This window comes from Rhinolophus sinicus, linkage group LG17 (assembly GCF_036562045.2).
Source record: "Rhinolophus sinicus isolate RSC01 linkage group LG17, ASM3656204v1, whole genome shotgun sequence".
In the NCBI taxonomy this organism is placed as follows: Eukaryota; Metazoa; Chordata; class Mammalia; order Chiroptera; family Rhinolophidae; genus Rhinolophus; species Rhinolophus sinicus.
In genome coordinates, this window is record NC_133766.1 from 3,196,785 (window position 1) to 3,211,409 (window position 14,625).

Here is a 14,625-nt window from a genome sequence, read left to right on the forward strand (position 1 = left end):
GGTGGGCACAGACGTGGCACTGAGCTCCCCATGGGCATCCAGGAGAGGCCCTGACCTCTTGGAACCCTGACCGCACATCCTGTGCGAGGACTTGGACCTGGTCTCTTGCAGGTGACGGACGCAGGATACATAATGACGGTGACAAGGGTATGTGATCTCGTTGGAGCTAACCTTGCTACAGCAATCGCTACCCCCAGTTCCCACAGGGGGAAACTCGAAGGTTTAGGGAGAGGTTGAGCCACTTGCCTTTGAGAAGGCAGCTCATGAAATGCCAGGCTGAACACCAGGCCTCCTGACTCCAGAACTGGCACAGCCTGCTGGTTATTATAATTACATCACAATCACTTAGCACTTTCTTTTGCAATTTTTGCTTAATTTGAATCTCTGGATTCAAATGAACTGCATAAACAGAACCCTGTGTGGTAGAGAGAACAGAACGGAGACCCCCATTTTCTAGAGGAGGAAACTGAGGCACAGAAATGCTGAAAAGCTAAAATCCACAACTGAGAACTGTGCCTCTGACTCTGGCCCCCGAACGCCTTCACTGCACCACGGGAGACGGCCCCCTCCCAGCTCCTACACCTGTGTCTGGGGACTGGGACAGGTGGCAGGCAGGAGGCTTACCTGAGTCCTGAGAGCAGCTGAAGCCGGTGTCCCCGGTGCTGCTGCTGTTCCCCAGGGGCTGTCCTCCTGCCATGAGTGCCGTGAGGTGTGGGGACAGGCCCAGGTCTGAAAGGCAAAGCAAGCACTGACTGTCCCATCAATGTTGTGTCCTCACACCATGGCCACCTCCCATTTCAGTTGTTCCCACTGCCTCACCTCCCACTCTTCTGTCCCCTCTGTTCTTGCCAAATGTTCTCTCAACCCATTGAAAGGCGGGGAGCCCTTAGCTGCTGCCCTTTCCCACTTTGCCCCTTGTTCCTGTCCCAGGGGAGTCTGCATTGTGACAGGGTTCACTGGGTCCCCCAGAGGGGGAAACTCCCATGACAATGTCAAACCAGCAAGGCAGGTGGAAAGAAAACATGAGCTGGGCCGTCTTGGGAGAACTTCCAGTTAAACGTGGAACGTGAAGTCCTACTTGAATACCAAAAAGGAATTTTTTTTTTAAGAGGCTTAAACCCCACACGGGGAGAGACTGTCAGCTGGAAGGTAGATGGATGAGGCAATGGAAATGACCCAGAAGAGAGCTGAGGTTGGCAGTAGGGTCCTGGGAGAAGGCTGGTTCTCACCCACGGCCCCGAGAAGCTTGGGAAGTGGGAGCCAGGGAGTCAGCAGGCAGCTGGGCTTGACAGGAAGCGGTGGGTCCCCAGCCCGGGCTCCAGGCACCCGGCCCCGTGTTGGCAGGAGAGTGGAAGGAAGTGAACCAGGGGCCTGGCCTTCGAGACACCAGACACAGCCCTGCAGACGCCGAGGGACAGGCACCCACCAGCCAGTGCTCCCCAATGCTGCCCAGGGCCTCGCTATTAACGATGAAGGGATCGCCACGACCTCCAGACTTTTAAGGAACACACTAGTTTGAATAACATAGATGGAGGGGGGGAATAAAAAAGAAAGAAAAGGAAGAAAAAAGATGGTTCTCTGAGGAGACAACTGCAGGGTGTTTAAGAAAACAACGACTAAAGAATTCTAACTGGTATCCTCGTAAAGTTGAGAAAAGAATGAATCCATGAACAAAAGAGGCTAAGGAGACCGGAGGTCACCAAAAGGAGCGCTCAGAAATTAAAAATCTGAAATAGAAAGTCAAACTCCGCTCTCACGAGGCAGACGGACCACCTGGTAGATGTGAGGACCTCCCGTAAGGGACGGCCTGTGCTGTCCCACAGAACACGCCCCGGCCAGACAGAACGCCAGTCCTTACTTTCATCCCGATTCTTCTGCGGGTACAGGTGACAGAACATATGTTCTCCTTTCTTCTCCGGAGCCAAGGAGGACATTTGGGAATTCCCTTTCGTGAAATTTGGGAATCGCACCCTTGCAAGGGGCCTTCTCCTTCCCTGGGGTAGGTGTGGACGGGACCAGAGAAGATGCCCACGTGATCACACTCTCCGGGCTCGTGGCCCCAGAATATGACCGTGTCTCAGCAGGAAGCCTGGCTGGGGAGGGGCGCCTGTGGGGGCCCACCCACTGCCAACTGGGAAGGCTGAGGCCACAGTGGGGTTTGGACACGGTCTCTGAGGCTGCGGTGAAAGCCAGGAGCAAGTCCTGGCCTCCACCAGCGGGTGGACTCATTCGAGCCAGACCACTGTGGCCAGCGGAAAGGTCTGGAAACAGTGCAGCCAGGTGGCCTCTCTATTTTGTGTTTATCCAGCATTTGCCACTGGACAGTGGGTGGCTACCCTGGGATCCTTCACATGAAACAACATCATGTCTCCTGGGCCGGGCTCAGTGCAGCTTCCTTTCACGCAATTAAAAAAAAGGGGGAGAAAGAGCACCAAGCAACAGGCCCCCGAGATCCGGTCAGAAGCCTGGGGCGGCTACGAGAGTCACTAGCGCCCATTAGAAGCTCAAAGAACAAAAGTGAGTGCTATTTGGACGCGAAACAGGCACTTCAGGGTAACTGGAAGACCTCTTGGTGGCACCAGGAAGGGACCTTGGAAAAGCAAGGTGGGAAAATCCAAAGGATCCAGGGTCGCCCTTACCTCCCGCCAGCCCAGACCTCTCAAAGGTGACCCTGGAGCGAGGCATGTCCTTTGAGTAATTGTGAGTCAGTGTCCTTGTCCCCAAAGATACCTGGAAAGGCTGTCACCAGTTCCAGGAGTTTGAGGATCAGGTGACAGTAGTATTTGGAAAGGTCACTCTTTAAGCCTGGGGTGGGGCGGTTCCTGGGCTCTGCAGGGCTGGGTCTGCTGGTGGAAGAGCTCCTCATGACCCCTTCTTTGCTCTGACCACCTGTGGCCACCTGTCAGCTCTGGATTAGTGGGATGGCCTTCCAAGAGTAACTGTGAGCATTTAGCTCCCCTTTCAGCACCAGAAGTCAGTGACCGGCCACCACGAGGTGGCACTGCCCAGCAAACTCCAAATTCCTAGGGGAGCCCGTGGGAATCTGCTAACAAAACCTCATGAGCAGAAGGTACCCTGGTGGCTCAGTGACAGCTGGCACCCAGGAAAAACCTAAGCTTTGGCACTTCTCCAAGTTGGAGCTAACGGAATGAGAAAACCACAATCCAGTGATTGTGGCTGAAATCTATGTATGAAATAAACTTGACAATGTGTTTATAAAACTCCCGGCATCCAAGCATCAGCTGGGAAGCTCCAGCTATTTCTGGAATTCCACTCTGCCTTTGCTCATAAGCCCTATTAGGAAAGTTTATAATTCCACATCCTGATTCCTTAGGTTACAATTTTGCAGGTGCCCATGCAAATGAAGAGGCTGGGGGCAGGGAAAACCCCCTGGGATTGAGGAGTCTGCTGCAGATCCAAGTCGTGCCCACAGAGGGCGCTGGACCAGCGTCTGCTCAGCAGGGGATCATCCAGAGAGACCAGTGAGGTGAGATGGAGGCGGTGGTTCCCGGGCTGTCAGAAAGGCTGTCGCATTCCTGGCATGGATGGGGCAGGGTGCAGGGCTGGGATGGGCACTGCATTCTGCTCTCTTTCCAAGACTCTTGCTGATGCTCTGGCCTCCTGAAAACTTTTGGGGAAGAGACAACAGGGTCCCTCCAGCTCCCCATTCCTGGGCAAAGCCAACGACTGAGCATCCATCATCCCACACGCTCTCAACCCCGAATCATCCCACAGGACTGCTTTCCCCTCAATGAGCAGGAGACCGCTAGCCGCCTTGAACTTGCCAGCCCAACCACAGCTGGTGTTTTCTGCCGTTTCTCACAGCCTCGTGAACTCTTCCAGAATAATCACAAGTGACTTGCATAGAAAATCTTGGCCCGGAAAGCAGATGTTTCTTTTTGTTCGGTCTACCCCTCTCCTCCTCCATTCTCTTTCCTCATTTTTTCCCTTCCTCATTCTTTACTGGAATAGAAAACATCTAATAATTTTTTGCTTAGAAGTACTTTTACATAATCTGAACAACTACGTTACTCAGAAATGACACCAAACCCCGAATGTCCTCCTAGTTCACAAGTCAAACTTGAAGACATGGTCTTGCAAGGGTCAGGGGGTGGGCATTTTGGTGGTTAAAATACTGGCATACAGGGAGATTTTTTTCTCCTGTGGTCAAAATAGAAAGTCCCAGAATTCCTGCCTCCATCCGCCATGAACTCCATCAGTGATGTTGGTTTGTGTAACTGCCTCAGGGAGAGGCTCTCCTACCATCACTGCCACTGAGTGCTCCTGATAATTCGGAGTTGTTCCTTCCCTCCACCCTCTGGAGAGAGAAGGTAGAAGACCTCTCTACTTCAGGACGAGGAAAGGTTAACCTGAGTTGCCCAAAGCCATCCGGCAAGAGATTAGAACTGCAGTCTGAACTTGCTCTTTCCATAAATATCTGACAAGGGCCGTCAAAATCTCTCTTCCAATAGCTCAGCCAGATGATGGCCTCCCTCACACACGACCCTAAAAATCCAGTTACTTCCCCATTTGGGCGACGCAGTAATAACTGCTGGAGACAAGACCCACCAACGCATGCTAAAAACAGCCAGTGGAGGAGAAACAGGGTGTTCGCAGAGCGTCAAAGGATCTCCTCGGTCATATGATTCAATTGTAACAGGGAAAATAGTGACTGGACAGTGGAGAAACCCGGCCGACTCCACCTTAACTGTGTGGACTGAATGTCAGCGTCCCACCCTCCAATTCATGCACTGACATCCTCACCCCCGAGGTGATGGCATTCAGGGATGGCGCCTTTGAGAGGGTGGGATTCTCCTAAGAGGAGGCCAGAGAGCTTGCTCTCTCTCCTGTCTTCACCCCCATGTGAGCACACAGCAAGCAGACAGCCAGAAAGAGAACCCTCACTGGACCTTTACCGTCGGGTACTCTGATCCCGATGTCTAGCCTCCTGAACTGGGAGGAAAGAAATGTCTGTTGTTGAAGCGCCCAGTCTATGGTATTTTGTTATAGCAGCTCAAGCTGAAGAATATATTAACCAAGAGAGCAAGGGTCACATGACTTGTAATGAGGCACAGTGACATATGTGCCCCTGACATGGTCACTAAGAAGGGGACATCACCCCCCGTGCTCTTGCCAAAAACATACGACCCCATTCTAATCTTGAGAACACATGGGCTAAACACAAGGTGGGGGCTTTCTACAAAACCCCTGGCCAGTAGTACTCTTCAAGAGTGTCATGTCATGTGCGACAAGGAAAGAACCAGTACCTGAAGATGGCAAAGGGAAAGGGGACGCCTGAATGCAACGTGGGATCCTAAACTGGGTCCCGGAAATAACAAGGACATAAATGGAAAACGGGGGACATCGGAATCAAGTCTGTAGTTCACAGCACTGCCCAGCGTCACTGTCGTAGGTTTGGTGGCTGTGCTGTGGCTAGGCAAGATGTTAGCACTAGGGGAAGCTGGGTGGACAGGAATTCTTTGTTTTTCCAAGTCTAACATTATTTCAAAATAAAGAGGCGTAAGAAAGTCCATCCCTGACTAGAGTAATTCCTTTGGATCTTATCAAAGGAGGTGGGATGGTGTCCCAAACCTTGTTAGGTCCAAATCAATCATCAGAGCAGCTTTACATGTACCCTACAGTGACATTTCAGTGGGGGGGGAGGGCTGAGGTTTGGCATTGACTCATCCTGAATTAGCAGGGACACTACGAGGAAACCACAGACCTGCCATGAAAGGCCCAAGATCGAGCAGCATGTCCCGGGATGAGCGGTGAGGAGGGGAAGGAGCCCGTGAAAGAACACTGCAAGGAAAGGGCTGGCCAAGCGGAGAAGGCAGCCTGGTCCAACGCTTGGGTTCTTTTGTCTCTAGACAGAAGGAACTACACTCGAGGCCAGCCGGCCATGGCTGGGGTGACAGAAAACAGATTTCTGAACTCTGCTGTCCCCTGCTTTAAGCTGCTCAGCTCGGAAAGGCTGCGGGAATCACAGCAGACCCTCTGGGATAGTCCTTCCCCAAAGGACACCCGCGCCTTGAGCCTGAGGCCGCAGTCTGAGGCCTCACCTGTGGAGGTGCCAGAGCAGCTGCGAGGACCCCAGGCACACCTGGCTGCAGGTGGGCGTCCCTTTCCTGACAAGGCCCCACGTTACCTGTGATCCTGTTGGAAATGCTGAAGAGCCTGGACGTCCTCTGCCGCTGCACAAACGGTTCCCGGTAATACCGGTCCCCAAAGCACATGCCCAGCAGCTCCTTGCGGACCGTCTTGTTCCAGAGTCCATAGATCAGGGGGTGGCAGACGGCGCTGGTGAAGGACAGCCACGTGGCCCAGGTCTCCAGGCTCGGGGAGACGGAGTTCTTCCCCCAGAGGGCCTCCGAGGTGATGACCGCCATGTAGGGGCCCCAGGTGACCGTGAAGGCACCGAGGACCACCAGGATGGTCACGAGGGCTTTGCACTGGTTGGCCGAGTAGACCACGCCCTGCAGGGCGTTCCTGCGGCTGCCCGAGGACGAGGTGGACGTGCTGGAGTTCTTCCTCCCGTCCCGCTGCGCGTCCTCCTCCGCGATGACCACGGTGCCACAGTGCACCTTGCGCGCCTTCACCCTGGCCACGCGGAAGATGAAGCCGTAGCACACGAGCATGACCGCGAACGGGAGCAGGGCGCACCACACCTGCCAGAAGGCGGTGTAGCCGGGCTCGCGGTGCCACGCGGCCACGCACATCCACTTGAACTTGTCAAACTCCACGGACGACCAGCCGAACAGAGGCGGCAGGCAGCCGATGAGGGAGTGAAGCCAGACGTAGACGAGCGCCATCACGGCTCGGTTCCCCGTCATCTTCATGGGGTACACCATGGGGTACAGGACAGCGTGGTAGCTGGAACAGGACAGGGGGAGGCGAGAGAGGAGTCCGAACGGAGAAGACACACAGATGGACGCCCACTGCCCCCCAGGGAGCGAGCACCGCGCCCCCACCCCCAGGCATTTCATCCACGGGAAACGCTGTTTCATGAAATGTGATGGGGGGGGGGGGTTGCTGGGGTGGGGTTACGGGGAGCTTCTGGGAAGGTTTCCTTCACTTTGAAAAAGAATGGAGGCAACTTTCTACTTTTCTCGGCCCTTTAAAACACGTGCAGGTTCTCTGAGCTCAGACACCTCAAGGTGACAGTGCAGCTAGGGGTGGAAGGCCAGGCCTGGGGACTGTTCACTGTCCCTGGCCCCTTTGGCTGTTCTGGCATTCCTAAAAACAGTTACGATTAATAAGCTGTCCTCTGCAGCACGGCCTTCTGGCTATCCTTAAGACCCAGTTGTTGTTACTATTATTTTATGGCAAGACTTCCGCTTTAGTGTAACACATGGTGTTTATATCACTCGCTGACTAAGGCTCTGGGCATGAGCTAGTCCAGTGGACGTGACAGTGATTTCTCCCAGCTGAGTCCGAGTCCCACTGGCATGCCAGACCAGAGGGCCAGCGCTGGCTCCGAGGGGGTCAGTCTCCCCCACAGAGAGGCCACAGCGCTGCCTGTGTAGATCCACACCCACCAGGGTTCACTTTGGTTCTTTTGGTGGAGGGGGGGAAGGGGTAAAACTTATGTACAGTTGAAATGCACAAATCCACACTTCTAGCAAGACACAGGACATTTCCACATCTGCCCACAAGAAAATGGATTTCTTAGATTTGAAACTTCATTGTTTTACATTTAAGCCTCGTTGCAGGTTCAAAGGAAAATGCAGAACAAAAGCAACCCCCCAACCCCCTGCACGGGAACACAGGCCGACAGTCAAGCGGTTTCCTTTGTGTTCTGAGCTCTGAACTGTCTTCTGAAGCTCTCCATCTGTTCTCCAACAACTCACTTTTAGACATGAGCTCAAGTACGACCCTTGGTCCCAAAGAGGCTTTCCTGATGTCCCTTGTAACTGAAAGGCTGTCACGCATGTAAGGGCTCCAAATGCTTCGTTGGCCAGCCACAAGACCAGCCATTTTAAGGGCCCTGGTTTTAATAAGGTGGCTCCACTACAAACACGAAGAAAACCTCAGCCAACTGCAGTCACCTTGGGCGAACACGTCCACTTGCCCTGCACAACCTCCTAACAGCACTAGTGGTTTTCCTCACGATAACTAACCAACACTCTCGCTTATTAGAAGATTACTTTTGGAGCTGGAGTTTCATCGCCCACAGGGTGGAATGACCGACTGCTTCCTTCAGTCTGTGTTCACACAGCCGACAGGATTCTGGCCTCAGGCCAGTGGACGCCTGCATCTGGATGGACATCCAGCGACTACTCATTGGCCAAAACCCTGATGGTCCCAAGGGAGCCCGGGAACTTGGGTCACCCAGTGACAACCTCACTGGCTCTCGCCTCTGTGTTTCCCTGACTCCACTGCCAGCTTCCTCCCCAATCCTGTAAGTCACATTGAACGTGAATCGACCCTCTCTGGCCTCACGAAGTCTACCCTCGCCTGGGATGAATGAAGGGACCATTGGCAAAAGGCCAACCCACAGGATGAATCTAGGTGTTGGAAATTCGTTGTCAAAGCCTGTGAGACTCGCATAACCAACTCTGACAGCATAATGCGAGAGTCTGAAGGACCCAGCCACTATAGTGTTGGGACATCAGCAGTACCACTTCTTACTGTTTGAGTCAGCTAGACCGCCGGAAGGGACAACCCAGATTTGTAAAAGCACTCGCCATCTCCCCCAGGTGCCACCATCTTCGTCCCGAGTCGTCTTCCTTCCCTTGCTCCCCTCCAACCCAAACTGAGCTCCCTGTACTCTGGAGAAGCGACAGTCTTGCCTCTTTGGGGACGCCCCCAGTCCAGCTCCAAGCCAAAGCAACAAACCTTCCTCAGCTTCCCTTTCTCATCTATCAACTCAGAATCAGAGGTTTCTAGAACTCTATTTAAGCAATGGAACCTCTTTTAAAAAATGAAATGACATGCGGGACAGATCAGAAACATCCAGGCTGCTCTGGCTGAAGGGATGGAAGCAAAGGCTGAACTGGGCTTTCTCACCCTCTCCCTGCACAGCCCCTGACACCCTCCCAAGGAACTCAGACGGGGGCAAAGTCCCAGAGGACCTGTCCAGGTCCCCTCGGCACACCTTCCCCAGGTCTCTAAGTCCTGGCAAGCTTACCGGTCGATAGCAATGACCCCGAGGGTCAGCATGCTGGCCGAGCTGATCAGCAGGTAAAGGAGGGCGGAGAAGTTGCACCAGACCACCCCAAAGATCCATTCCCGCCGAATGGAGCTCGTCACCACGAATGGCAGCACCAGCACGGACAGCAGGAAGTTAGACAGGGTCAGGCTGAAGACGAACTTGTTGCTGAGGGTGAGGAGGTAGGACTTCTTGTACAAGGTCACCACGATGACCAGGTTGCCCAGGCAGACGAAAAAGGTGATGATAACGATAGCGACGAACTGGGTGACGATGACGCCGCCTTCGCCTCCCGCCTCCTCAGTGAGGTTGCTCAGCTCCTTCCAGTGGCCCAGGGAGGAGTTGAGGCTCATGGTCAGTGTGCCTGGGCGTGGGGTGAGCGGAGCATGCTGGACGACTGGAAAAACAAGGCAAGACCAGGGAACAGGAAAAGGGTCATCAGATGGTATCATGAGACCTTCACAGAGGAGCCGTGGAGGCCCCCGGCCACCCAGCTGGTCCAGAGACTCTCAGTCAGCCTTCCCCACCAGGCTGTACACCTGTGTGGCCTATTCTCTGCAGCCAACTTTGTGTAGACTCACTCACTGCGCCCCTTGAACGAGGCACTCTTCCAGTCTAAACCACGCTAGCCATTCTCCCAAGGCCAGTGGTTCCAAACCTTTAATGGACCGAACCTTTTAATGGACCTGGAGAGCCAGCCCAAAGAGCTGCCTCTTGGGCTGCACTGCTAGAGTTCTGGTCCCAGAGATCAGAGGTGCAGCCTAGGAATCTGCATTTGAAACAAGCAGCCCAGAGCAGCTGCTTCTGTTACAAATGGTTTGTGCAGAGGCGCACTGTGGACCGCTGCCTTCATCCCCCGCTGCCACTCAGGGTGGTCCCTGGTCCCGGGCAGCAGCGTCACCTGGAGCTTAGGAGAGAAGGCATCTTGGGCTCCACCTCTGACTTCTGCGTCTGATCCCATCCCCAGGTGATTGGTGTGCACATTCAAGTAACAACGAGATCATCACGGAGGCTATTCTGTGTCCCCGAGGAGGGCTTAGACAAGGATGACCCGTAGACATCATTCTTGGTCCCATCAGACATGGTCAGGGGGCCAAGGGCCCCAGCCCTGATTAGGAATGGGAAGCGGAGGACCAGTGGGAGTTGTGGGCCCATAGACACCACCCTGGAAGGTGCAGCTCCTGCTCTCAGGAAACTGGCTCGGGGTCTTGGCAAAAACTCAGCGTTGACACATGTTAGTATTAAATCCTACAGACGAATGTTTCTCCAAAATTTTCAGCTACTTTAATCAGCCAAAAAATCCCACAGATCACTTCCCCCACCTGCTCTTGTTCCCCACAAACAGAAGACACCGGAAGGAAAGGATCGATTGCTTCTCATGAGCCAGACAAGAAGTACCAGTGCCTATCCCCTCACCCCCGCCCCCCATACTTCTGTCCAAACACCTTTGGCCACAGGGAGCCAGTAGGCTACCTTCCCCTCACCAGCAGTCCTAATTAAAAAGTTCCCCTTCTCAGGGAGCCTGGCTGCTGTAGGTCAGACCACAGGTCCATCTCGCCTGAGTAGGACCAAATCATTCTAATGTCTCCTCCACGCGACAGCCTTGAACTACTTCACAAGTTCCTTGCTTTCCCTTCTCCAGATGCAATCTCCCGGTTCCTGATAACGCCTTCCGGACGGTTCACTAACTCAGACTCCCTGCTTTGCACTTGCTCTCGGATGTCTGTGACCCTCTGTGCTTTGGGTTCCCCAAATTGAGTGCACAGTCTGGATGTGGTCCGGTAAGTGTCAAGGACAAAGGGGCAATTTCCTCCATGATCAGGATAAGTCCTCTGGCTAATCCCGCTGAGAATGCATTTCCTTTTAGCCACTATATGACCCTGTTGGGTGTATATAAGTGTGTGGTCAACTAAAACCCAAAGTTTACACAGGTATGAATTTATGTGAAGGCAGGTATCCCCCATCTTGAACCTATGAAATTAGTGTTTTTAAGCCTAAATACAAAACATAATGTCTACTAAATTCTATTTTGTACATTTTGGCCCATGTTTCCAGGCTGCTAAAATATTCTGAATTTTGAATCAGTTATGCAGTATGTTAAGTTCCTCCAGCTTGATGCTATGACTGTACGTTATAGGTAAGCCTTCTGTAGCTGTGTCTTTGTCTTTATTTTGTGAGTTCTGGATTTTGTTAACTCTTATAAGCAATGTAACTGGTGTCTCAAAATAAGGTCCTGCATAAGCCTATTACCCTTAACTGAACATGTGATAATGTGGTGATCAAGAAAACGGACTGTGAGTCATTAGACAAATGATAAAATGAGAGAAAATGTTTACAACTTATATTCCAGAAAAAGGACTAATCATTCGGATTTATAAAGAATTTCTTTTAAAAAATTGAGAGAGAAGATGAAAAAAAAAAGACAGAAAAGTGGATAAAGGATAAACAACAAAAAGAATTGTAACTATGTGAGGCAATGGGTGTTACCCAAACATTGTGATAAGCATTTCACAATATGTACACATATCAGGGCATTATGCTGTTCAACCTTAAACTTGTGTCAATTATACCTCAACAACGCTGGGGAAAAGACAAGCAGAATTCATAGAGAAAGATACACCAGTGGTATTTAAACATATGAAAAGATACCCTGTTTCATTCAAAGTCAGAAAACTGCACATTAAAACTACACTGAGATACCACTTCTTTCCTTCTGGGCCAGTGAAACTTCAGAAGCCTGGCAGCACTCTGCAGGCAAGGCGGAAACCAGCATTCTCCCACACTCCAAATGGGAACACAAAATGGAACAGCCTACGGAGGGGAGTGGGGCCCACCCGCAAACGACATATGCACCCCCTTTGACCCAGCAATTCTCTTTCTAGGTATTGACCCTGAAGATATAGGTTCAGAATGTGAACAGGTACACGGGTTATTTTATTCATTGAGGTACTAGTTGGGAAAAAAAAGGAAATAAGGGAAAAAGGAAAATAAGAATACATTTGCACTAAATATAACTATGCATTACTTATGAAAAAAAAAAAAAACCCTACAAAAACAGAAAAGATAAACCAGAATCTAAAAGAGAGATGGAAGTAAAATTTCTCTAAGCATTTTTTCAGTTTTGATCTTAGAACCGTGTAAATATTTTACATACTAAAATAGTAAATAATAATGGATACAACATAAAGTTGATTGCAAACAGGAAAAAGAAAAGCCTGTGTATCTGATTAATAACAACCATACAGAGAAAAGATGGCGTCAAATAGCTCTTAGATACAGTATTTTGACTGCATACCCCTCGTGGTATACATCCTTAGTTGACTTAGTAGGTTAGATGTAGTTATAAAACGTATTCTGAGTGTTGTAACTGAATATACATGCTTATGTTGCCGAACCACTGTTCCTTATGATGGGAGGAAGGAGACAGGAGTTCTAGACAAGGGAAAGGTGGGGAAGACCCTGTCGTATTAGATTGGTGATTGAAAGCTATCAATATAAACTCAGTATTCCAATATAAATATAAAAATAGGTCCAAGGAAATTCCCCAAAATGCAGTCAGAAAGATTAAGAAATGGAAAACGTAAGAGGCAAATAAGAGAATGGACAGGAAGTACTTCCCAAGGTATGACCACTTCCGCCACGCAAAGCTAACGTTTTTCGTTTATTATGGAAATCATTGCTGGCAACAGTGGACCTGGCTGACGTGAACAGCGTTCCTACTCCAAGTTCACAGACGTGCTGGATTAAATATGACGCAAAATTTTTTTTTTAAATCTTCTGAAACTGCTAAGGAAAAGAACTCTTGCCCTAAAGTTCGAGAATGCCACTCAAGAGAGGGCACAACATACTTTTGAGGCAAACAAAACCTGGACGTGCAATAATGACTCCTTATTAAATGATCCTCATTCAGGAAGGAAACTGAAGCGAGAAATGAGAGGTGGGGCACAAGAATCAAGTGTCACCAAAGAAACTGGTAAATGTTTGGATACGTCTAAGTTAAGAACCGCAAAAAAAATAAAACTTAACTTTAAAAAGTGAAACATCAACAACAAATGCTATAAAAATAGCTAACTTCAGAGCTTTGAAAACAAAACGAAATTAAAACATGAAGCAAAATGTAAGGTCTTAAAGGTGTGATCGGAGTAAAAATATCGTAAGTTGGTCTTGAGGCAGAGACTTTAGTTTTGGCTGTTTGCCTGGCACATGGTAGGTAACTCAATAATTTAATGATGAATGTACTAGCCTTCAAAACTTTGTCATTGTGAAGTCAAATATGACTGTTAGCATTATAAGGGCAACCACTAAGAGTAAAAATAGGATGCAAAACTTAAAAACAAAAGGGGGGAATGAAGTTCTCCTTGACCTTTTTACTCTCCAGTGGCCCTGTCAGCAGGCACATTAGTGAACTAAGTGTGCAATCAGAGCCCAGGGTTGGCAGCCCTCCTTGATATGCTCTGGTCCAACCCTCCCCAGGAGGCAGAGGGGGAATGGGGCCAAAGACCTGCCCACCCAGGGAAATCCACAATCCCAGCCTCCGCCAGGCCCGGAGTAGGGACGGCACAAGCCCCAGCAAATCCCCCGGGGTGTACTTTTAAAGAACAAGAGAGAAGGTTTGGAATGCCCCAGAGAGTGAAGGCTTCCTGGCAGGCAGCCCGCTTACAAGCCAGGGCCCATGGCATGAAGCAAATTCAAGTGTGACTCACATTTCCACTCTCCTGGCCAGGTCTGCTGCCAGACATAAGGGTGTTTCAGTCCTAAGCGCACGACGTCCTGCCCAGACCAGATAAATCCCCTCATGCTGAAGCTCCGAGGAACCACGGACTGTAAAGCGACTGCGGCTTTCATAAACAGATCGGAAATTCTTCCTGAGAAAGAGCGCTCCCCCTCCCAGGCAAGTGACAGGGAAGCCTGGACATTTACTTGTGGTTACTGTCCTGGTGTCATGTACTGTGACCACTCCTCTCTTGAATAGCCTCGGTCTTCTGGACCATTCCCAGAGATGGTGAATTGTTGGCTGGATCAGACAACTGACCACAGCCTCAAATCATTCAAAGCCAAATCTTATCACTCAAGTGAGAAATTGGTACCATTTTAGGTTAAAAAAAAAAAAAAAGGTAACACTATATAAACTGGTTTGCATGGTAATCCCCAAGAAATCATTCTAGAAATGCCTTGATTCGCAAGGACAGCATTACTACAAAATAAAGAGTGGATTCTCTTTCTCTTGTTTGTGTAAATGTGGATATTTTGTGGTCTCACCTCATATTTTGACCACTAACTCTTTGATTTTCATCGACTCACAGTGGACTTCTTTCTTCCTGCTCACAGTGCTGTCGCCCTGCATTTGTCAAAGAGACTGTGTGGTTCATGGACAGACTCTGAGGCCACCGGACCTGTGGGTTTGAAGCCCAGCTCAAAGGCCAACAGGTGGGTACAGAGCTGTTCGAATAAACAACCGTCCAGGCGAGGAAACA

At 50.5% G+C, this 14,625-nt stretch overlaps 1 protein-coding gene across 3 annotated transcripts in view; it reads right to left on the minus strand.

Annotated features, from left to right (window-relative positions):
- The window catches only part of GPR161 (G protein-coupled receptor 161), a 29,381-nt gene that overhangs the window by 5,063 nt on the left and 9,693 nt on the right, over window positions 1-14,625 (minus strand). For all 3 annotated transcript variants that reach the window (XM_019747440.2, XM_019747439.2, XM_074322045.1), the window contains exons 2-4: window positions 9,131-9,548; window positions 6,149-6,873; window positions 625-729 (exon numbers count right to left, since the gene is read on the minus strand). In XM_019747440.2, coding sequence (XP_019602999.1) covers window positions 625-729; window positions 6,149-6,873; window positions 9,131-9,504 — 1,204 coding nt within the window. In that variant the 5' untranslated portion in view covers window positions 9,505-9,548. The remainder of the gene's footprint in view (window positions 1-624; window positions 730-6,148; window positions 6,874-9,130; window positions 9,549-14,625) is intronic.